General features: G+C 37.3%; 1 protein-coding gene across 1 annotated transcript in view; it reads right to left on the bottom strand.

Moving 5' to 3' along the window:
• DOCK10 (dedicator of cytokinesis 10) overlaps positions 1-25,131 on the bottom strand; it is a 299,752-nt gene that overhangs the window by 111,728 nt on the left and 162,893 nt on the right. The window contains 4 exon segments of the mRNA XM_049768172.1: positions 8,658-8,792; positions 9,176-9,298; positions 9,565-9,637; positions 23,684-23,766. Coding sequence (XP_049624129.1) covers positions 8,658-8,792; positions 9,176-9,298; positions 9,565-9,637; positions 23,684-23,766 — 414 coding nt within the window.

Raw genomic sequence — 25,131 nt, 5'->3', positions numbered from 1 at the left:
TCCTATTGACCCAGATTAGATTCCTGGTAGCAGATTGTGGTCTGCCAACCTACCAGGAATGATCCTTGTGCGTAGAGCAAGGGATAAATCCAAAGCACAACCAGGTATGGTGTCAGAGCAAAAACAAAAATGACAAAAAGATACTAGCCTTGCATGAAGCTTACCCTACTTCAATCCTCAACACCACATATATTCCCTGAGAACTTCCAGGGATTATTCCTGATCACAAAATTAGGAGTAGTCTGAGAGCACTGCCAGATATACCCCAAACTTCTCTGCCACGACAACAACAGAAAAAGAAAAATAATGTTATAATGTTTGACACCCTTATGTTAATGTCACCTTTTTGTAGGAAGCTTTCAGAATATCTTAAATAGCTGGTTTCTTTCAAAGTCCTCAAGAGAACAGTTTCACCCTGAGTCTGACATCTACGTATGTTCACTATCAATACATCAACTACTGAGCTGAGGCTTTTACCATCATGATTTTACTGGATTTTCATCATTTTCCTATGAAACAAAGTGCATTATTTCATTAAACATTAAATGATATTGAGGGTTGGAAAGATGAACCAAATGTGCTCATGGTTACTAAGTAACATCAGAGAGAAAGAGTCTCTTTATATTTTAACACCCACTGATATGACCTGTGTGCAAGGAAGAATTTCAGCTAAAGTTGTTTTTCTTCACCACCTACACACACAAGCACACAACGAAAGGACAGCCATGCTGGACGTCAAGAAGTTTCCATTGCCACTTGAGACTAGACAGCAGGGTCATCCCTATTAATCAGCTAAAGGAAAAAGGAAGCATTATCTATATGCCTGATGGTGTGTTCATTGTGAAACTTCAGAGGCAAATGTCATTTTCTAGATTTTTCCATTAACAAGTTTTGATGGTGTTCTCATTGTGAAACTTCAGAGGCAAATGTCACTTTCTAGATTTTCCCATTAACAAGATTTTTAATAACCCACAAATCTCAAGAGAAAAATAAATGCTGAAAGGTTGTTTACAATGCTTAATGATGTGATAGTATTTATTCCTAGAAGTACATCTATCATGTTCAGAGTTTGCATTGGGTGCAAAGAAAGAAAACAGAAACAAATAAAAGCAGTGCCTTGACAGTCCATGGGCCCTTATTCAGTAACACATTAATAGGAACAGTGCTTAGGAACAAGTTTCTAATGTAAGAGAATCTGCTTGGCTGATCTGGTATAAGTAATGACTGCAGATGAAAAGAAAAATAAAATAATTAAATTGGTTTACAATGAAAAGTCCAGTGGAGTTGCAAATCCAGATATCCAGGAACTAATAAAATTGTAGAAAAAAAGTGATTTTTCTTTCAAAATTGCATTCAGTTCTTCACATGACTATAATAACCAACTTCTTTAATATTTAAAAAATACTATATTTTTTAATGTGAGCAAAATATAACAAGATTTTGTTTCTCAAAAGAGGATATTTTTTAAATGAATAAACATTCTATTCATAAGTTCTCAAAAGTCAAATTAGCTTTTTCTATTTGGAGTGAAATAGAATGAGATATAGTTTAGAAAAACTCAGTTAGAGCAGATTATGAAGCCTAACTAATTTTCTATCTCACTTTCTGTAATATCCAAGATAATGGCATATCAAGTAGCAAAAAGAACAAAAAAAGAATAGAAAATCAATGGGACATTCTAATAATCTTGAAAAGCAATCGGTAACTCATCAAAATGATAATCAAGATGTAATCTTTTCACTCTCTAACTTCTATTCCATTCCCCTGAAAGTGGTGTCCTGCGACCAAGGTAACAACTCTGTTCATTCAAGCTCACCATTGCCCACTACGAGACTTCATAAATAATGAGAAACTGATGGTGCTTTCTTGCAATATGACATGTTTAATATGTTGTAGAAAACTGGTCTGTTTCTTCAATAACCATCTGGAAAAATTTCAAAGTAAATTCTCTAAAAGAGACACCAAATAAAAGCAGTGGAAGGCAGAATGTAGAAGAAAGTTATCCAAATAATATATTCCTCTATACATGCAATTCTGAGAATATCATATTTTGTAGGGACAAATGAAGATTTTGAAAAAAATTCACATTAGTGACACACAAATATCTTGGAGTCAACCTGATTAAAGATGTGAAGGATCTATACAAAGAAAACTATAAAACACTGCTCCGAGAAATAAGAGAGGACACGCAGATACTGATATGGAGATTCCTCCCAAAACTGGAAATTGAGTTCCCATATGATCCAGCTATACCATTCCTAGGGATATACCCGAGGAACACAAAAAATACAATACAAAAATCCCTTCCTCACACCTATATTCATTGCAGCACTATTTACAATAGCCAGTCTATGGAAACAACCAAATGCCCTTCAACAGATGAGTAGCTAAAGAAACTGTAATACATATACACAATGGAATACTATGCAGCCATCAGGAGAGATGAAGTCATGAAATTTTCCTATACATGGATGTACATGAATCTATTATGCTGAGTGAAATAAGCCAGAGGGAGAGAGGTAGACACAGAATAGTCTCACTCATCTATGAGTTTTAAGAAAAATGAAAGACATTTTTTGCAATAATTCTCAGAGACAAAAGAGAAGAGGGGTGGAAGGTGCAGCTCATGACATGAAGCTCACCACAAAGAGTGATGAGTGCAGTTAGAGAAATCACTACATTGAGAACTATCCTAACAATGTGAATGTATGAGGGAAGTAGAAAGCCTGTATCGAGTACAGGTGTAGGTGGGGTGGAAAAGAGAAATATTTGGGACATTGGTGGTGGGAATGTTGCACTGGTGAAGGGGAGTGCTCTTTACATGACTGGAATCATACAACTAAATCATATTTGTAATCATGGTGTTTAAAAAAAGATAATTAGAAAAAAATTCACTAACAGTCAAATCCAGACAACCGATATTGGTGGATAACAACTTTTCCATTTTCTACCTGCTTATTTGTTCAATCATTTGTCAAAAATTTATTAAGTATTCACTCTCTGTGTGCCAGGTTTAAAAATTCAATGAAAGAGATCTGGAGAGATGGTACAGTGGATAGGAAGTTTGCCTTGCATACAGCTGATCCTTGGCTTCCCATATGGTCCCCTGAACACCACCAAGAATAATTAATGAGTGTGGAGCCAGGAGAAATCCCTGAGCATTTGAATATATTTTATTGTGATGAATTATCGATAAATCAAGAAACATAAGTACACTATATAAGATATATATGTTATCTATAATAAATGCTATATATTATATGTCATAGCATTATATATGATATATAATACAAAGTATATACTCTGTGTTATAGTACATAATATACATCATATATAACTATATCTGTAATATAATATAGTTTATAAATAAATGCAATTTTATTTATCCATGTTGTTCATGCAACAAAACTTTCAATATATAGACTACAATTAATTCTGCACCTAAACTCAATGCTTGAAACTACACACAAGACTCTATCATTGAATATCATTGTATTTTCCCCTGTAGTGCATATTTGTGTATGCAAGTGTGTCTAATAGTCAAATAATTTCTTTTTGTCATTTGACTTTATTGCAGTTCACTTCAAATATAATTGTTTTAAAACTCCAGGACTTGATAGATCCAGTCTATTTCTTTGGGTTCTATTTTAACAAATTGAAAAAATTAAAATGATGTTCCACCAATGTATTAAATCTAGAAAACAACAAGTGGCCATCTTTGTTTTAGTTGTTAACAGAGGAAATGATGTTCTTGTTTGTTTTTTGGGATGCAACACTCAACATTGCTTAGGGCTTACTTCTGGTGATGCTCAGGGATCACTCCTGGAGGTGCTTAGAGGCTCATTTGAGGTGCCGGGTTTGAACCTCAGTGGTTATAACCCTATACCTTCTCTTTGGCCCCAGAAAAACGATATTCTTTTTTTGGTTTCTGGGCCACACCCGGTGACGCTCAGGGGTTACTCCTGGCTATGCACTCAGAAGTCACTCCTGGCTTGGGGGACCATATGGGACGCCAGGGTATCGAACCTAGGTCCGTCCTAGGCTAGCGCTTGCAAGGCAGACACCTTACCTCTAGCACCACCATGCCGGCCCCTCTATTCTTTAGAGTTAAAATTTGCTAGCAGGAGGTCTATAGGTCATATTTGACATCTAAAATTGTTATTCTTGGCAGGAACAATAGTATTTTCCTCTCATTTGATTATTTCTGTGAGTATGCATACTCCATTTCTTCACAGTCCAAAGGTTCCTGGTTGACTTAACCTGACCTATTTCTTTTTGTAGTGAACTGCCTGAGCAGAAGAATTTCTAGTCATTTTTTAAACATATGAGGTCACTGTCTTGGGAGTTATTTCCATAAGATGGCAGAGTTAGCACTTCATTTTGGCAATCAATTTCATAAAATGGCAGGCAAGTTGAAATGGAAGTGGGTTCTCATTACCCCCATTTCAACTTGGATATAGTGGCATCAGCACCTTATCAGCACTGCGGTAAGAAGACATGGGAGACGAGATTCCTAGACTACTCAGAATCTTATACACTGGTAGGATCTACAGTGAATATTTGAATAGGTAGAGGAATAAAGTAAAGAGAAAATTATGATGGATTAAGATAGAATAACAGAGGTCTATCATCCCAGATTAAAACTGAAACAATAGGGGGCTGAAGCTGTGGCACAAGCGGTAGGGAATCTGCCTTAAGTGCGCTAACCTAGGATGGACCGTGGTTCGGTTTGATCCCCCAGTGTCCCATATGTTCCCCCAAGCCAGGAACGATTTCTCAGCACATAGTCAGGAGTCACTCCTGAGCATCACCGGGTGTGGCCCAAAAGCCAAAAAATAATGAAGTCATAGAACCCCTAAAGTTTCATTTTATATGGAAAATATTTTAATATTTTCTAATGATATTACCAAAAACTTATACTTACCAGTAAGCCTTTAAACTAGGTTTTTAAAAGTTTTAGCATGACCCATGATATTTCCTATCATAAACATCACCTGTTGTCTCTGAGAAATTTGAGTTAGAGCTTCTCTTTACTTGAGGCAACCCTTAAAACATATTTCTCACTATTCCAAGGTCACACCCCAGAAAACACAATGATATCCACTTGACACTGAATTCAGCAAATGAAAATGGCTTTCTCTCTAGAGATTGTTCTGAACATCAGTCCCAAAGAGTACAAGATGCTAGGTTACACTGTGAAACAAAATCTGATTTTTTTTCTTCTTTTATAGTTAAGTTAATGAAAATCTACAACATTTTTTTTTTGTCAAAACAGGCCTGACTCATGCTATTATTCATTTTCTCTAGGATTTTTTTTATGAATGTGTTAGACTTTTAAGAATAATTTGTGCCTGTGAGCTTTCTGGAACTCTAGATGACTAACCATGAATTATCTTACTCAGAATCTTCATTTAAGATGTAAAACCTCTAAGACAGAAGGAGCTGTAATCAGATTTTATGAAATTGGCATCCCTTGAGACTACCTGTTTTTCCAGAAACTGAAGTTCCTCCTTTAAAAATTTTTTTAATTAAGAGGAATATAAACACAGATATATAGAGTTGATCTACTAGAAATACATTATAAATGCTACCCAATATTTGGTTGATAATTGAGAGAAACTGAGAAGACTTATTCAATTGTGCTTCCATATGCAAAATCTACACTAGGGATCATACTGACATCTTTCCATATGGCATCTAAAATAGTTTTTCTTGGCATTACCATAATGTTTTCCTCTCATTTGATTCCTTTATGTGAATATACATAAAGGAATCAATTTTCTGTGCAGACTTGTTGTTAATCCAAAAATGTACATCATTATTTTGTGCTCTTATAACATTCCAGAGAGATTCCTATATTTACCAGCACAATAGCTCTTTCAATTCCTTGCTGAAGTCAAAGTTAAGTAGGGATCTATATCTTTTTGGTTTTCAGGTGATAACCAGCAAAGAATTCTGGAATTCCTGAAGCTAGAGCATAGTTTTTAGCATAGCATTGACAGTACATAAATTTACTGAATAAATGAATGGCTAAATGGACAAATTATCCTATCTAGGTATAAATTGCAGCAAGATGTAACAAGGTTTTCTAGGAGGGTCCTTTAGAAGGGCATATTTTACAATGTCACGAGCATTGTAGTTAGTATAAAGTGGGGAAAATGGCTAAATATACACTAAACCTAGAGACTTTTCAGATGTTTGCACATTTCTTCTGGATTTAAAGATGAGACTAAGTGTAAAGAGCATGAGTAATTTACTTAAACTCCTCAAATACTATGAAAATTAGAATTTTAACTTCATTGTTTGTGAGCCCAAGCTGGTATTTGTCCTTAGAAGAACTCTTTTTTTCCAGGGCACAATTAGTTACAGACTAAACAGAGTTCAGGGAGAGAGGTTCCACAGAAGAAAGTGAGATTAAAGCAATAAGGTATGTGGTTAATACAGTAATATTATTTTTGAAAGAAGTACAGACTATTCATATCTGTGCAAATTTAATTTGTAAAACTTGCTACAAAGTGAGTTCCAACTATCATATCTCATTTGCTAGAGCAAGCTTGGAAACAAACATAGGAAAAATATTGAAGTTTTTCAACTGACTGTCTATAAAATATAGTTATTGATCTTTACAGTCTTGTTAAAGTAGTATTTCATATTTTTATGGCCAAACAGCTGCCTTGTCACCAGGACAGAAAATTGTCTCCACCTTCTATTATGATCTTTATTGCCCTTTCCATATAGAAACTTGGCATCTTTATTAAAATGCAATTATCTTTCCCTTCTAGAGTTGTACTCAGCAACACTTACTTAATTCTTTTTTTTTTAGCTCAGCATTATTACTTTTCGGAGGAATTTCAGATTTTAACAGCTGAACCATCCTAAAACTGGGTGCAAGTGGTTGAAAAATGTCTGCATTGTACCCAGATATCTAAGTGACCTCTATTAATCCAGGCTGTGCTCTTAGCCACATAGAATGGCAATGGCTTTGTGCTAAAAAGATGAACTTCTTGTAGTGGCTTGTGATCTGAAATGAGAGCTCTTAACTTTAAGGAGCCAGCAGCTTAAAATGAAATTCGAGGTGAGATTTAAAACACTTGATTGCTTCAATTTTTATGCAAGAGGGAATGAGGCCAGCCATCTCAGCAGAATGAAGGAATAAATGACTTGAAAATAAGATGTCCAAAAGAGGCCTATGAACTTATTCTGCTTTCTTTTGTCACATTGGTTCATGTCAAATTGCATGCTAAGGACAATAGTTGACAGACCAAGTACTGACAGAATAGTATTCATGGCCTGTTTAAAGTATGGTGCCTGTTTTTTAAATGTAGCTCATGGGAATCAAAGTTATCCTGTGTTTAAATGAAACCTTTTGGTAGGAAGATGATATTTATAAAGACTAGAAATTTAAGACAATGGCTACTGAATATTGAGGCACTGATTTAAGTGCACACTTTGATTTATATGACTAAAATACTACCCCCAGTGAATTGTTAATTAAAGATATCTTTAGGCATCATACTGAGTGAAGTCAGTCAAATTGAAATTGACAGAGTATGGCCTCTCTCATACATGTGATTTAAAGATGCACAGTGAGGTAGCAAGAAAGATATAAAGGCAACATAGTGGGGGAACTGGCCACACAATTGATCTGTTAAATGGGTAAGAAGAATGGGGATTCAAACTCTTGTTAGGTTACACCTTATTTTACCCAAAACAAAGATCATCCCTGGTTTCTTTCTATCTGTTTGTTTACAACTTGGTTTCACCCAAAACAAAGACTGTCTTATATGTAAACCTAAGTTAGAAAGCTCAGGATAGCCTGAGCTATCTGCCCTTACTATGTCCTTACTGCTCCACCTGGGGGTGGTCTCTGTACTCAATAAAAATGATAGTTCTAGCAGGCAGCTTGCTCGAGATACAAGGTAGAAGACTGCCAGACTACCTGTGTTTCACCCTCAGCTGGTTTGGATCATATGTGTGACTCTGATTCAGACTTGATCACCTGGGGTTGGAGATAAGGCAAGTGGAGTGATTTTACAGGGGGTGGTTAGGAAATATGTAAACTGGCATGGTGTTGGAATTATGTCTATGGAAAACCATTATTAATATTATAAAACAAAAAATTAAAAATTTATCTTTTGGTTTGTGGAGGTAAAAAGCTAGCCAGGTGATCATTTTCCTTTTTTTTCCTCCAACATACTAGACTTTCTCTGCTTTGGGATCTTGCCCTTGGGCCTTTCTATACTTGCTTAGTCTTTACTCATCAGATCAAATAGTTTCTTTTTCAATATATTTCTATCTCTGCAATATAGTTATTTCTTTACAGCTTTACTATTATCTTCCTTTTCATAACCTATTTTATATTCTTCAATTTGGTTCCTACCCTTACCCCCATGGATTACAGTCTCTCAAATTACTTATTTACTGTCCATTTCTGCTTTCTCTCCTATGTAAACTGTAAAGCAGGGATCTATGATTTCTTCTTCACCAAATCCCTAAAGTCTAGAGCAGTATTTAGGTCATATCAGATAAACCCTAAATATTAGCGGAATTAATGATAGAAAATAACAGTGAACAACAGGTTAACAAACGTGCTTCTTTGTAAGAAAAAAAATAAGAACCATTGTAGTGGGGTTGGGCTAAGGGGAATTTCATCTCACCTGTACCACACCTGTACAGGAATCCAAAAAGATGCAGCCTTTGGGTTCTTTGGATATTTTTTCATCTTTGTAAAAATTCATGATATAGGAGTTATCCGGTAGCTGCGTCAGCTGGAAGAAGCGCTTCTTGAAGGACTAAATGAAGAACAAAATATAACGGTTTCATTCAAATGATAGTGCGCTGTTACAAAATTCAGAAGATTTCTGATTCTTTTAGGCACTGTTCTAAAGTGGAGTCTTCTTTATATAATACAAATAAGACATGAAACCTAGACTCAAAGCATTTTCCTCTGTACCCAGAAGGGGATGTCACCAAGCATGCCAGAAAGCAAAAGGAGGAGCCAGAGTTATAAGCCATTTACATTTGGCTGACCTACATTCCACCCCCAGCATCCTATATGAGCCTCTGAACCCTTCCAGGAATAAGTCCTGAGTAGCCCTTGAGCATCTCTGAGTGTGGTCCCAAGGCAAAAAAAATAAAAAGTAAGTGAGTAGGAGAAGGCTTAGTGAACTCTTACCCGAACAGTGACAGTGTTGTTGACAGAGCTGTTGAAGTTTCCCTTGTACAGCCAGCCAGACTTGAACACTCCAGTCCCTCCTGGTCCCCCGCCGCCCTTGGACGAGGAGTGGGAAGTGGTATCCTGCACAAAAGGCATCATTATTCACACCAATGGCTGCTGAGAATCCCAGAGCGTAGATGCTGCTCTTACAAGAGAACCCCCACCCCCGCCTAGCATTCATCTTAAGTAATCATGTTCAGTTTCCAAACAAAGGAGATTCATTTGATCTAAAAGCTTTCGAACAGTTATTGTAGCTTTATGAAAAGGTGGTTAGAAAGCTAAGTATTCCTGAAGGCCAAGAACTCGACTTCCTGTTTTAAATATTTTTCTTTAAACAACGCACTTACTTCATCTTTATCGGCATCTTCATGGTCAACTTCAAAGGAATGTGAAGGAAGTTTCTCTGGTTTGTATTCCGGTCTGATATTAAAAGAAAAAAAAAGAATCCAATTTTTCGTTTAAGACATGGCTTTGATTTTTTGCTGTTCCCTGAAAATAACTATTCCTGTGACCTTAAAATTTCTTATTGGGTAATATACTTTTATGAGGGTTCCATCTGTCTGGGACCCTTATCCCATTAGTTTTCTCCAATGACTAAATGTCTATTTTAAATGAATGAGATAGTATTTATACATATGATGAAGTATCTTCTTAAATGTCTTCTTGAGGCAAGAAGAATTTTAGAGGGTTGGAGCCTTCTATTTTCTTTCTGCCACATTTTGAAGTGAAATAGGAGTATGGATGCTTTCCTTACTGTTTCTCCTTTACATGACAAACCCAAGGACACTGGACCATTGGAAGTGGTCTTGAGAGGCAGTCTATGCTCTGGCCACTAGGAGGCGCCATTTTCTTAATCCTGATCTCCCACACATACCATACATATCAAAGGCAACTATGCTCTCAACACAGTCCCCGAGGGCACAGAGAAAAGTCTAGGAGAGGTCCTCAAACTTTTTAAACAGGGGGCCAGTTCACTGTCCCTCAGACCATTGGAGGGTCTGACTATAGTAAAAACAAAACTTATGAACGAATTCTTATGCACACTGCATATATCTTATTTTGCAATGAAGAAACAAAACAGATACAAATACCATATGTGGCCCGCGGGCCATAGTTTGAGGACGACTGGTAGGTTGTAGCATTATTAAACAACTGGCTGGGGCCAGAACGATACAACAGCTGGTAGGATGTTAGTCTTGCACACTTTTAGTGTGCACACTTTGCACACTTTCGACCCAGGTTCGATCCTTGGTTCCCTTAAGCACCCCAAGAGTAATTCCTGAGTGCAGAGACAGGAGTAATCCCTGAGTGAGTGTGGCACCAAAACAACAACAACAACAAAACTGGAAAAAAAAACCACAGCAAAACCAAAACCAAACCCTCCCTCCTAAACAAACCAACAAAATGGTGAGGCAGAAATGAACTTTTCTGGGCCCGGAGAGATAGCACAGCGGCGTTTGCCTTGCAAGCAGCCGATCCAGGACCAAAGGTGGTTGGTTCGAATCCCGGTGTCCCATATGGTCCCCCGTGCCTGCCAGGAGCTATTTCTGAGCAGACAGCCAGGAGTAACCCCTGAGCACTGCCAGGTGTGGCCCAAAAACAAAAACAAAAACAAAAAAAAAAAAAGAAATGAGCTTTTCTTTATTTTCTCTCATAACACACAACTGAGTGGTAAGAGGACAGTGAGATTAAGATTTAGACGTTCTTGGAAAAACTTTTATGTATAGTTTGTATGGAATATTTTTAATGTTTTTAATTTAATATACCTTCTCTTATTTAGATGCCACCCAGAAATAACTTTAGAAGTTCACCAACACCATTGGTATTCCCATCCAAATCCTTTCCTACATTGATGAGATTCAATTCACACTCGTAGTAGGCAGGAGTGTGGAGGACTAAGGATTCTTTTATACATATATACACAGAATTTGAAGACTGTGTATTCACATAGAGATTCAATGGGTTTTAGTGTATTCAAAATAAATGACTTCTGCAAGACGTGAAATATAATCCTCAGTTCAAAGCTGGGAAAGTAGATACCTAGAGAAAACATTATTCTCATTGTCAAACTGTGCAGAGCCTGAGATAAGGAATCACAATCTGTATCTGACACTATTTGCTTACCTCCTATTGTGGTAAAATAAAGGTGAACTACACTCTTAATCATTTTCAAGTGTGCAATTCCATAGCATTAAGTGCATTCACTTTGTCTGCCAACTATCAGCACTTATACCCAAGATAAGGGGATTCATGCAACATTTAGGCATATTGGTGGCTTATTTACATGCTGGTTTAGTGTATTCAGCAGCATGTCTTCAAAGTTCATTAAGATAAGAATCTCATTCCCTTATAATATTTCAAAATGTTTTTTCCACAAAGGCAGCTGAGCTCTTCAGAACTAAGACTTTCTTCTCTTGGCTGCTGGACATTGGTCTTTTGTAAAAGTGCTATGATTTTGTTGTATGTTCATTTTGAATCCTTTATTAGATGATTCATTTCTCAAAACAATAGATTAGAGAGGGGCCCAACTGTGAGTGTGAACTGTAAATATCTGTCTACTGTCCTCTTGTGTGAAACTCTTGGGAGTGGAGCAAAAGAGGCTCCAGAAATCTGCTCTCCCTATCCCGGAGGCCATTTCCAGGGCGGGATTCAGGACATAAAAACCGGCCGGCAGACTGCTGCAGAAGCTGGATTCCCTGCTTGGGACATCAGGCGGGGAAAAGACACGAATCTAAGCCTGCGCAGAGGGGCCCAACTGTGAGTGTGAACTGTAAATATCTGTCTACTGTCCTCTTGTGTGAAACTCTTGGGATTGGAGCAAAAGAGGCTCCATCAGAGCACGGCCGCTCCGCTTCGCTACGCGGCCGTGCGCTCCTTCTAAGAAAAGAACACCATTGCAACAATAAGAAAAAATCACAATAAGAACTGTGCTATATCAGAGAAGCAAGCATTTCTCTCTGGACTGTCTTCTCTGTTGCATGCTCGGGCCTAAGATTTGACCCAGTGTGAGGCTTCATCCACGGAGGACTCCCCTCCCTTAGAGGCAAGCCAGCCCATCCAGAAAGGGAGGAGCCAGAGGAGTGTGCTGCCTACATCATATAGACAATGAATACCACCACAACACGTAGAAAAACCCACAATACAAGTGTGACAATGGGGAAACAACACAGGCCAGCATCAGACATAGAGAATGAAGATGACAATTCTGAGGACCAGATAATGACTGAACAACTAATCAACCTCTCAGATAAGGACTTTAGACTAGCAATATGGAAGGTGCTCAACAGACTCCAAGAAACCATGGATCGAGTTGAACAGAACACTAATAAGAACCAAGAAAATATGAAGGCAGAAATGACAAAACTCCAAACTGAAATAACATGTCAACTAACAGGACTGAAAAAGTCAGTAAATGAAGTGAATGACAAAATGGATAAGCTCTGGGACAGGGTATCAGAAGCTGAGAATAGACTTGGTGCTGTGGAAGATGAGATACATAACAATTCCATACAGCAGGAGAGATTGGACAAAAAACTTAAAGCAAATGAGCAGACAACGGAAAAATTAGTCAAAGAATGGGAACAGATGAAAATAGAAGTCTATGATAAGATCAACAGAAACAACTTAAGAATCATTGGCGTCCCAGAGACCCAGGAAGAAAATTCCCAGGAAGAATCAATGGTCAAGAACATCATTAAAGAGAAACTTCCAGAGCTAAAGAATATAGGTGATCAAATCCTGCATGCTCGAAGAGTACCAACCAAAAGAGACCCCAGAAAAACCACCCCAAGACACATCCTAGTCACAATGACAAATCCCACAGATAGAGACAGAATTCTGAAAACAGCAAGATCAAAAGGGGAAATTACATTCAAGCAAGCATCCTTGAGATTTACAGCAGACCTGTCACCAGAAACACTCAATGCCAGAAAGCAGTGGTGGGATATTGTGACAAGACTGAATGAAATGAATGCTTCACCCAGAATACTATACCCAGCAAAACTCACTTTCCGGTTTGACGGAAGAATACATGGTTTCACTGACAAAAAGCAGCTCAGAAACTTTACAGACACAAAACCAGTCTTAAGAGAAAAACTGAAAGACCTAATTTAAGACAAGACTAACCAAAAGACACCAAATTTCGATATAAAGATGGCATTAAATCCCAGGACAATTCTTTCTCTCAACGTCAATGGTCTAAATGCACCAGTCAAGAGACACAGAGTGGCTAAATGGATCAAAAAAACTCAATCCAACCTTCTGCTGCCTACAAGAAACACACCTGAATAGTCAGAACAAACATAGACTCAAAATAAAAGGCTGGAGAAAAATCATCCAAGCAAACAACACCCATAAAAAAGCTGGAGTGGCCATACTAATATCAGATAATGCAAACTTTATACTCAGGAAGGTTGTAAGGGACAAAGATGGACATTTTATATTAATCAAGGGGTATATAGAGCAGGAAGAATTCACTCTCCTAAACATATATGCACCAAATGAGGGGCCAGCAAAATATTTAATACAACTGTTGACAAATCTGAAAAATAATATCAATAACAACACAATAATTGTGGGGGACCTTAACACGGCTTTGTCAACACTGGATAGGTCAACCAGACTGAAACCCAACAAGAATATACTAGACCTGAGGAGAGAAATGGAAGAAAGAGGCCTAGAGGATATATATAGGACACTCCACCCCCAGAAACCTGGATACACATTCTTCTCCAATGTACATGGGACATTCTCCAGGATAGACTACATGCTGGCACATAAAACATATCTCCATAATATCAAGAGGATAGAAATTTTGCAGACTACCTTCGCTGACCACAAGGCTCTGAAATTATTTGTGAATTCCAAAGGGACTCAGAAGAAAAACATTAACACCTGGAAGTTAAACAGCCTCATACTCAATAACCAGTGGGTCCGAGATGAAATCAAGGAGGAAATCAAAAGGTTCCTGGAAACAAATGACAATAAAGACACAAACTATCAGAACTTATGGGACACAGCAAAAGCAGTACTGAGAGGAAAATTTATAGCTTTGCAAGCACACATCAGGAAGGAAGAAGGAGCTTACCTGAGTAGCTTAATGACACAGCTAATAGAACTAGAAAGTGCTCAACAAAAGGACCCAAAAATAGGAAGACAGAAGGAAATAACAAAGCTGAGAGCAGAAATCAATGAAGTGGAAACCCAAAAAACAATCCGAAAGATCAACGAAAGCAGAAGTTGGTTCTTTGAAAAAATAAACAAGATTGATAGACCACTGGCAAACCTAACAAAGAAAGAGAGAGAGAGAAACTTGATAACTCGTATTAGGAATGAAAAAGGAGAGATCACTAATGATATGACAGAGATTCAAAGGGTAATCAGAAACTACTTTGAGAAACTCTACGCCACTAAAAATGAGAACCTGGAAGAAATGGATAAATTCTTGGACTCTTATAATCTTCCACGGTTGAAGGAAGAGGATGTAGCATATCTAAACACCCCCATCACCATTGATGAAATCAAAACGGTAATCAAAGGTCTGCCGAAAAACAAAAGCCCAGGCCCAGATGGATTCACTAATGAATTCTTTCAAACTTTCCAAGAGGAACTACTACCAATCCTGGCAAGACTCTTTCATGAAATTGAACAAACGGAAACACTTCCAAATAGCTTTTATGAAGCCAACATCACCTTGATACCTAAACCAGACAGAGATGCTACAAAAAAAGAAAATTACAGACCAATATCGCTGATGAATGCCGATGCAAAGATCTTCAACAAAATCCTGGCAAATAGGATTCAATGCCTCATTAAGAAGATCATCCACTACGATCAAGTAGGTTTCATCCCAGGAATGCAAGGCTGGTTTAACATCCGTAAATCCATCAACATCATACACAACATCAATAACAAGAAAAATAAAAACCACATGATCATATCAATAGATGCAGAGAAAGCATTTGATAAGGTCCAACACCCATTCTTGATCAAAACTCTCAGCAAGATGGGAATGGAAGGAACCTTTCTCAATCTAGTTGAAGCCATCTACCACAAGCCAATGGCAAATATTATCCTCAACGGAGAAAAACTAAAAGCCTTCCCTCTAAATTCTGGTACAAGACAAGGCTGTCCTCTCTCACCACTCCTATTCAACATAGCACTGGAAGTACTTGCTATAGCGATTAGGCAAGAAAAAGATATCAAGGGAATTCAGATAGGAAAGAAAGAAGTCAAGCTCTCACTGTTTGCAGATGACATGATACTCTACTTAGAAAACCCTAAAGACTCCACCAAAAAGCTTCTAGAAACAATAGACTCATATAGCAAGGTGGCAGGCTACAAAATTAACACACAAAAATCAATGGCCTTTCTATACACCAATAGCAATAAGGAAGAAATGGACATTAAGAAAACAATCCCATTCACAATAGTGCCACACAAACTCAAATATCTTGGAATCAACTTGACTAAAAATGTGAAGGACCTATACAAAGAAAACTATAAAACTCTGCTCCAAGAAATAAGAGAGGACACGCGGAAATGGAAACGCATACCCTGCTCGTGGATTGGCAGGATTAACATCATCAAAATGGCAATACTCCCCAAGGCATTATACAGATTTAATGCTATCCCTCTAAAGATACCTATGACATTCTTCAAAGAAGTGGATCAGGCACTTTTGAAATTCATTTGGAACAATAAACACCCTCGAATAGCTAAAGCAATCATTGGGAAAAAGAATATGGGAGGAATTACTTTCCCCAACTTTAAACTGTACTACAAAGCAATAGTTATCAAAACAGCATGGTATTGGAATAAGGACAGGCCCTCAGACCAGTGGAATAGGCTTGAATACTCAGAAAATGTTCCCCAGACATACAACCACCTAATTTTCGATAAAGGAGCAGGAAACCCTAAATGGAGCAGGGAAAGCCTCTTCAACAAGTGGTGTTGGCACAATTGGATAGCCGCTTGCAAAAAATTGAACGTAGACCCCCAGCTATCATCATGCACGAAGGTAAAATCCAAATGGATTAAAGACCTCGATATTAGCCCCAAAACCATAAGATATATAGAACAGCACATAGGCAAGACACTCCAGGACATTACAGGCATCTTCAAGGAGGAAACTGCACTCTCCAAGCAAGTGAAAGCAGAGATTAACAGATGGGAATATATTAAGCTGAGAAGTTTCTGCACCTCAAAGGAAATAGTGCCCAGGATACAAGAGCCACCCACTGAGTGGGAGAAACTATTCACCCAATACCCATCAGATAAGGGGCTAATCTCCAAAATATACAAGGCACTGACAGAACTTTACAAGAAAAAAACATCTAATCCCATCAAAAAATGGGGAGAAGAAATGAACAGACACTTTGACAAAGAAGAAATACAAATGGCCAAGAGACACATGAAAAAATGCTCCACATCACTAATCATCAGGGAGATGCAAATCAAAACAACGATGAGATACCACCTCACACCACAGAGAATGGCACACATCACAAAGAATGAGAACAAACAGTGTTGGCGGGGATGTGGAGAGAAAGGAACTCTTATCCACTGCTGGTGGGAATGCCGTCTAGTTCAACCTTTATGGAAAGCGATATGGAGATTCCTTCAAAAACTGGAAATAGAGCTCCCATATGATCCAGCTATACCACTCCTAGGAATATACCCTAGGAACACAAAAATACAGTACAAAAACCCCTTCCTTACACCTATATTCATTGCAGCACTATTTACCATAGCAAGACTCTGGAAACAACCAAGATGCCCTTCAACAGATGAATGGCTAAAGAAACTGTGGTACATATACACAATGGAATATTATGCAGCTGTCAGGAGAGATGAAGTCATGAAATTTTCCTATACATGGATGTATACGGAATCTATTATGCTGAGTGAAATAAGTCAGAGAGAGAGAGAAAAACGCAGAATGGTCTCACTCATCTATGGGTTTTAAGAGAAATGAAAGACATTCTTGCAATAATAATTTCCAGACACAAAAGTGAAAAGAGCTGGATGTTCCAGCTCACCATAGGAAGCTCACCACAAAGAGTGATGAGTTTAGTTAGAGAAATAACTACATTTTGAATTTTCCTTATAATGAGAATGTATGAGGGAAATGGAGAGCCTGTTTAGAGTACAGGCGGGGGTTGGGTGGGTAGGAGGGAGACTTGGACATTGGTGATGGGAATGTTGCACTGGTGATGGGTGGTGTTCTTTACATGACTGAAACCCAAAAACAATCATGTATGTAATCAAGGTGTTTAAATAAAAAAAATAAAAATTAAAAATAAAACAAACAAAAAAAAAACAATAGATTAGTGAAGTGCCCTTTGTGACCTCCCCCCCCCCCCAGATTTTCCCTGACCAATGATAAAGAAGTTCAAGATGCAGAGGAAATCATTACTGGACAAGATAAAAAAAAAAAGGCTATCATTAAAAAATAAAGAGTCCAATTAAAATTTTTGTTTTAGACTGCACCCTGGTTTTTAACTGTAGGACACACTTTAGGGGATCAAAATTATTGGAGAGAGATACCTCCAATATGGTAAGTGGGCTTTTGAAAAGGACTTTGCTATTGCAACTTTATGATAAATTCAAACATAGTAAGATACATATATCTAAAATCAATAACTAACAAAAATAATGCAATTATGGAGATATTAAATACCGTATTTTCCAGCCTATAAGATGACTTTTGAAACAAAAAAGTCAACCGAAAATCGGGGGTCGTCTTATACGCTGAGTATATCCCAAAAAATGTTTCAATAGGAAACAAAAAAATCAGGCAGCAGAGTTTCCTAATCTCTTTCTTGGGGGCTCCCAAACAGTACTCAGGAGATCTGGGGGACACTTTTGGCAAAACCCAGCTAACGGTGTTGGTGGTTCAGTGCTAGTCTGAGGATGGGGTGTTGTTTGGTTCATGTAGTGGGGGAGATTAACTGACGCCACCAGGGGATTGCCAGAAAAGGTGCCTATGATAAGGGACCAATCACTGCAAGGCTGCTCGGACCGCCTCTCTAACTCAGCCAGTCCAAGCAGGCTTTTTATACATGCAAATTAAACAATGTTCTGGACCCGAATCTACACTGTCAAAAGCCTGTTCAGATTGGCCAGAGTCAGAGAGGAAGTCTATTACAGTACAATCTTTGAACCTTTGCTTGTTGTGATTGGCTCACTGTGGTACATGAGCACAGGAACACATGCAGCACATGAAGCACAGGAACGTTCTGTCTGATACAGCAAATATAGGCCTAAACCTATGTTTTAACTGCAAAATTAGGGGGTCGTCTTATACGCCGGAAAATACAGTACTTGATGTTCAGTATTAAAAATGATAGCCATAGTTTCACTTCAGTCCTATCTCTAATTAAGTTCTCTCTTTTGTTTTGATTAGATAGTATTGCTATGACATTGATGACATATAAACAGGTTGCTGAAAATGGTAATAATAAATGTATAAATCAATAAATGTATAAGTAAGTGCTCAATAAGTACTTTTAAGATGATGCAATTAATTGAATTTCCTTGCATGAATATTAGTATAAATTTTAGAAACATTCTAATATATAATACAACTTCCCTAAGCCATGATTTATTTACCGTCAAAGAAGCTAAAAAATATACAGTAACTAGAGACATAACAGTGGTTAAAGCCTTACACAGGAGCACTCATTTCATCCCTGTAACTGCATATGATTCCCTGAGCACTGCCAGGAGTCATTCCTGAGCACAACAGCCAGAAACAACAACCCTGAGCACTTCCAGAGCTGGGGCTCAATATTGAATCTGTATATTTAAATCAATTTAGTAGAAAATTTCTACTAAAATATTATGTACTAAGTAGCATTTTTTGTTTGTTTTTGGGCCACACCCGGTGAAGCTCAGGGGTTACTCCTGGCTATGTGCTCAGAAATCGCTCCTGGCTTGGGGGAACCATATGGGATGCAGGGGGATCGAACCTTGGTTTATACTAAACTAGCGCGTGCAAGGCAGGCACCTTATTGCTTGTCCACCGCTCCAGCCTCACTCAGTAGCGTTTTTTTTTTGTTTTGTTTTGCTTTTTTGGTGACGCTCAGGGTTACTTATGGCTATGTGCTCAGAAATTTCTCCTGGCTTTGGGGGACCATCGGGGAAAGCCGGGGGGATCTAACCGCAGTCCGTCCTAGGCTAGTGGTGCCCCACTAAGTAGCATTTTTAACTAATTTATTTATGTGTATGAAATGAAACATCTAAATAAATAACATAAACCATAACATAAATAACATAAAAATAAAGAACATAAATTTGGGAATACATTCTGGGGCTCCCTGTTCTAGTCTAACCTTTGCATTTTACCAAGGAAAAAGTAAAGTCCATAAAACTTGTAACGGAAGAGATGGGATAAAAAATTTATCACTGAGATGTTAATTCATTTAAATAGAAGAAATTGATCTAGATCATCTCTAATAAGCAAGTTATATAAGACTGTGGCCAATTATCTCTTCCAATGAATTCTTACGTTTCTGTTGTTGTTTTCAATTTTTTTCAAAGTTTTAGAGATAGTCTTATCTGTATTCCTTGCCACTGATGTTGAATTGTTTTATTTCTTTAGTTTCATTTATTTTATTTTATTTCTTTAGTTATGTGAACTCAGAGCAAGTAGCAAATTGCACAGTGCTATTTCTAATCACCAAAAAGTCTCCCTTTTCTGCATACGTTTTTGATATTACTTGAACAAGGAGCAACCCCTTTCATTTTTTCCACTTAATAGGCACAAAAAAACCTAAGAACAATCTCATTGTCTCTCCATTTGCTTGTGAAGCAACATATTTCCTGAGATTCTGAGCATCATATGATCAGATTTGACCACTAAATCATCAGGCCAAACACTATCCTGATTAGCATTGCTACAAGTACTGTCTATCCCTACACCATTGGGGGTGACCCCTATTGAATGAAAACAGATAAGGTGATAGACTTCTAGAACAATGGTGGATATATGAATAGGAAAAGCCATGAAATAAGTATAGAGCAAAAAAAAAAAAATAAAAATCACATTAAGTGGGGCAGAGGTAGCACAGTGGGTAGGAGGGCTCTGGCATTTTATGCAGCCAAGCAAGGTTTGATTCCTAACGTTGCTTATAGATTGCTGATTACTGCCAAGAGTGATTCCATAGTACAGAGCTGGTAATAATCTCTGAGCACCACTAGGTGTGGCCTATATGCCCAGAATAAAATACAGTAAGTGTGTGGCTCACTGTTGATACCAGTGAAATGTTCTTTTATTAAAACATTATATTGTTGGGGCCGGGCGGTGGCGCTGGAGGTAAGGTGCCTGCCTTGCCTGCGCTAGCCTAGGACGGACCGAGGTTCGATCCCCCGGCATCCCATATGGTCCCCCAAGAAGCCAGGAGCAACTTCTGAGCGCGTAGCCAGGAGTAACCCCTGAGCGTCACAGGGTGTGGCCCAAAAACCAAAAAAAAAAAAACAAAAACAAACAAACAAACAAAAAAAAAACATTATATTGTTAATAACTTAGTTCAGTTAAGCTGGTTTTATTTTATCTTCTCTGCAGCCACAAAATAATGCTTTATGAATTTTTCTTCTTTAGATCTCCCCAGGTGCAGTGAAACATTTACATCTGTTTTATATTTCTCTATTTTACCCCATAGATTAATAAAATCAATGAGATTGTACATAATTTTTATGTCATTTTAATGTTCTAAGAACCATAGTTAAGAGCTGCTCTTTATTCCTCATGTGCAACAGCTTTACATTTTATAGTCTAACCTGAAATAATATTTCTCTACAATATTGTCCTATGAACACACATTTAATTATGAAATACCCTGGAGTCATTGATAATACAAATTAAATCTACAGACTAAATATGAGGAGGAATCACCCACTTCCTTTTTCATTTTTCCACAATGGCCAGTTTTTATTCTGTAGTCTCAGCAACCCATGAAAATAAATGATAAATTTAAATTGGTAGCAGACAGAAGCAAATGCTTCAAATTGAGGAGGTATGAAAATGATTTACTTTTCATGGTCTCAAAAGGCCCAAAGAAATTAGATTTCTATTACTGACTTAAAAATGTAGTCTAAGGTGGGGAATACTTAACTTTATAAAATCATGAAAAAATAATTTTTCTATTCAATGTTAAGAGTCTCAGTTAACTAGAGGTTTATAGACTTTTCATATGAATTTCATATGGAGTTTAGAGAGAGAGAGTTCATTACAGAGTCCAGTTTTGTGGGAGTCTTATTCTTCTCTTTCTTGGTCTCAACTTCCACTTCCTCAGCTGAAATGAAGAAAATTCTCAACAATATTTCAATTACTTTCACATATCTTCTCAAGAGACTTTTATTTTCTCTTCTGAACCCAAGTCATCAATTATATTCAGAGTTTTTTTTTTTACTGGGAGGTCCTCCTTGCTGGTTTTAATAGCAGAGAAATGCAATGGATTGGAAATTTAATTATATCCCAAATATAAGACACATACTACAGAATTTGGGGTAATGAAAATCACTAACACATGATTTCAACCTGAGGAGAGCAGGGACCTTTCTACACACCAAGGAAGTTGGATCTTGACTTCTGTAGACCTCAAACACACAACTAGCTGTCCACTCATATCTTGGACATGGTTTCCAAGGGGTAACCACTTCTCAGAACTATTTTAAGGAAGAGGAAGTCTAGATGTTCAGACTTTGCTTTTTAGTGTGTGACTAACACCAGATATTCTGGATGCAGAAATTACTCACGAAGCCTTAGGTGTAAGGGGGACTAGTACAATTTAAAATCATTAGAGTTTATCTATTATGAGTGAACTGGAGTGAAGGGAATGTTTAAAGATTTTGTCAGTTTTCACTGTTTTGAAAAGAAGGCTGGCTATAGTGGCAAATGCTCGTTTACTCTTCATTGTAATGAAGCTGTTTAAGCAATTTCTTGATGCTCAGAATCTTTCTTTCCCCTTGTTTTCTGTCCTCACTACTATAGTATCAGTTTTCATAAGGTAGATCAAGTGACCTTTCATTTTGATGTATCTTTTGTCCACTTCCAGTTCAATGATGAGTGGGGCTTGTAATCTCAGGGTCTACTAGTTTCCTCATGCACTGTGGATCAAACCTGGGGTCTCTCACATTCAAGACATATGCTTTACCACTTGGGTCATATTCCTGGCTCCCTATAGAACCACTGAAGAGGTAAACTAGGGAAACACTCTTGGCCAAAATTTTCACAGGTTTATGTTATAATAATAATGCAAGGTCTCTTCCAAAGAACTGGGTTCCTTATTTATTCCTGATGCCACCTCACTTCTATGATCTTGACCTTCAGTTCTAAAATGTATGTTATCGTCCTGGTTCCCACCTCAGCCATTTTCTAAAATCAGGGTGCTGGGAGATACTGTCCACACCTCACCTTCTCAGGGATGGCCCAAGAAGAATGAAGCCCCTCTGAGAACTTATATCCAGAAAAAAATGTTTCTGCACCCACAGGAAATCTCAGGGTGTACCGCACTCTGAACCAAGGCTCTATGAGAAAGTTAGCTTCCATAGTATCCTCCAGTGCTTTACTTAAGGGGCACTTAACTTTAGATATTCTCAAGTTTTTCTTTTTCTTTCTTTTTTTTGGGGGGGGGGGTCTGGGGTTTTATATCACCTAAGTTGGATGAATAAAAATTTCAGGGGTTTGTAGCTTGGTAGAGTTCCTTGTATGTGAGCTAATCTGTATACTTCAAATGCTGTCCAGGAATTCTGTATTTTGAAGTTTTCCAACGATAATGACTGTACAGTTACTTTGTGATAGGCATAATTCTAGGTCTGAAGGGCACTTTGTAGAGGAATTTGTATCTTTGAGTGAGGGTTTCCTTTAATGGGGGACCTAGTCATTGAATAAATGACTGCTTTGATCATGTATCTGAGCTTCTCTGTAGCTATTATTTGATAGGCACAGAATTCTCACCTTCTAATGTGTTACAATTCCAAGAATCAGAAACAAATTTATTATTTATTATTCCCTTTTGCTATTCTTTAACACATATCACTTTTGGAAATATAGCTGATACTCATGGATTTTAATCTTGGCATGTAAAGCCTGGTAAATTTAATGTTATACACAAAATATTATTAGAAAAAATATTTGCCCCAGAAGAATTTACTGTGTGAGTTAATAAAAGGAAAACTTACCAAAGAATGTGGCAATAAGTGAGCACTACAAGTTTATAAAAATTAAGTAAGTAGTATTTATAACTTACCATCGATTTTCTGGCTACAAACAGCACCTGGGTTAACAGAATGTTCTATCATGCCGTTTGTTTAAACATATTATAAATTATAATTGGAGATTATATTCATAGGTCATTATTTATTGGTAAAGCTAAGACTTAAGCAGGTAATACATATGTATGTCCATATATATCTGTATATATTATATACTAAAACACAAATAATATTTATAATAGTTCTTACCTGGGTAACTGCCGAATGTCTCCAGAATACTGTTCATATTTGTAGTTTACTACATACCACTGGGAGCTATAAAATTTACAAGCCTGAAAGAAAGAAAGAAAGAAAGAAAGAAAGAAAGAAAGAAAGAAAGAAAGAAAGAAAGAAAGAAAGAAAGAAAGAAAGAAAGAAAGAAAGAAAGAAAGAAAGAGAGAGAGAGAGAGAGAGAAAGAGAGAAAGAGAGAAAGAGAGAGAGAGAAAGAGAGAAAGAAGGAAAGAAAGAAAGAAAAGAAAGAAAGAAAGAAAGAAAGAAAGAAAGAAAGAAAGAAAGAAAGAAAGAAAGAAAGAAAGAAAGAAAGAAAGGGCAAAATTATTATTCAAACTTAATCATGAATAATCACCTCATATTTTCAGAGTTATGTTATAACATGTTCAGGGTCATGTTTTAGTTAACATTACATGCTATAGAGACCTGTGTTTGTGATTTTAAAGGTAGGGAAGGGACTTGCTCTTTAATAATCCTTCTTCCATTTCCCAATGAAAAGAAACTCTAACCCTCAGTAGACTCTGGGAGGAGAAAGTGTTTAACATATTTATTCTATTTCACTTCATCCAGGAAGGCCTAATTAGATCACCCGCTGAATCACACAGGATATGTGACTGTGCTTTTCTTTCCATTCTTTAGCAGTTCTTAATTATAATATTTTTTATGCCATGCTTTTCACCTGAAACTTAGCCCCTTTATTTTTGCTCTTACTTTTTAGGAACTTATTTTTAATTTCTCTTTATTGATCTCTACTGTGATTTTATTTATTTATTTATTTATTTATTTTTTAGTTCATTTTAGTTCTTTTTTTTCTACTGTGATTTTAAAACCAGCTTTAATTTTTTTTTCTTACTGGATTCTGACATCTAAGTTTACTGATTTCCTGTTTTTGAAAAATATCTTTTTTATTTTTTGATATATGACTCCTAGACAGTATTCTTGGGGATACTCAGCCCTACTAGGCTGGATGATTCAAGATTTAGGCTGGTGATGCAATGCTACTTGGGCACAGAACTACTGGTACTGGTGACTACCAGGGCCACACCTATTGGTACTGGAGAGGAGGCAGTCTGCAGTGCTGAGGCTCATAAATAGTCTGGTAAGTGAAAGGCAAGGACTCCAATCTTTTAGGCTATTTCCTTATCCCCCAAAACCTTAAAAATAAAATAATGCTCTTCTCATGGTACTTTCTAGCTGAATTTGTAGTCTTTCATATCACTAATTTCCCCCCTTGCATGCCCTACACTGAGCTCATACTAACTGTGAAATGATGAGGAGAGTGTCCAGATAAATTGAAAAAATAATTTGGATTCAAAAATGGAATGATTTGGGGATTAAACAACTACTATACTGTAAGGTGACTTTGTTTTCTAGAATCCTTTAGGTAGAATATAAGGAACAACTGACTCCCTGCAATGGGAGGAAT

Source organism: Suncus etruscus, chromosome 2, assembly GCF_024139225.1.
Source record: "Suncus etruscus isolate mSunEtr1 chromosome 2, mSunEtr1.pri.cur, whole genome shotgun sequence".
NCBI classification, from domain to species: Eukaryota; Metazoa; Chordata; class Mammalia; order Eulipotyphla; family Soricidae; genus Suncus; species Suncus etruscus.
This window is presented reverse-complemented; position numbering and strand designations above follow the sequence as displayed.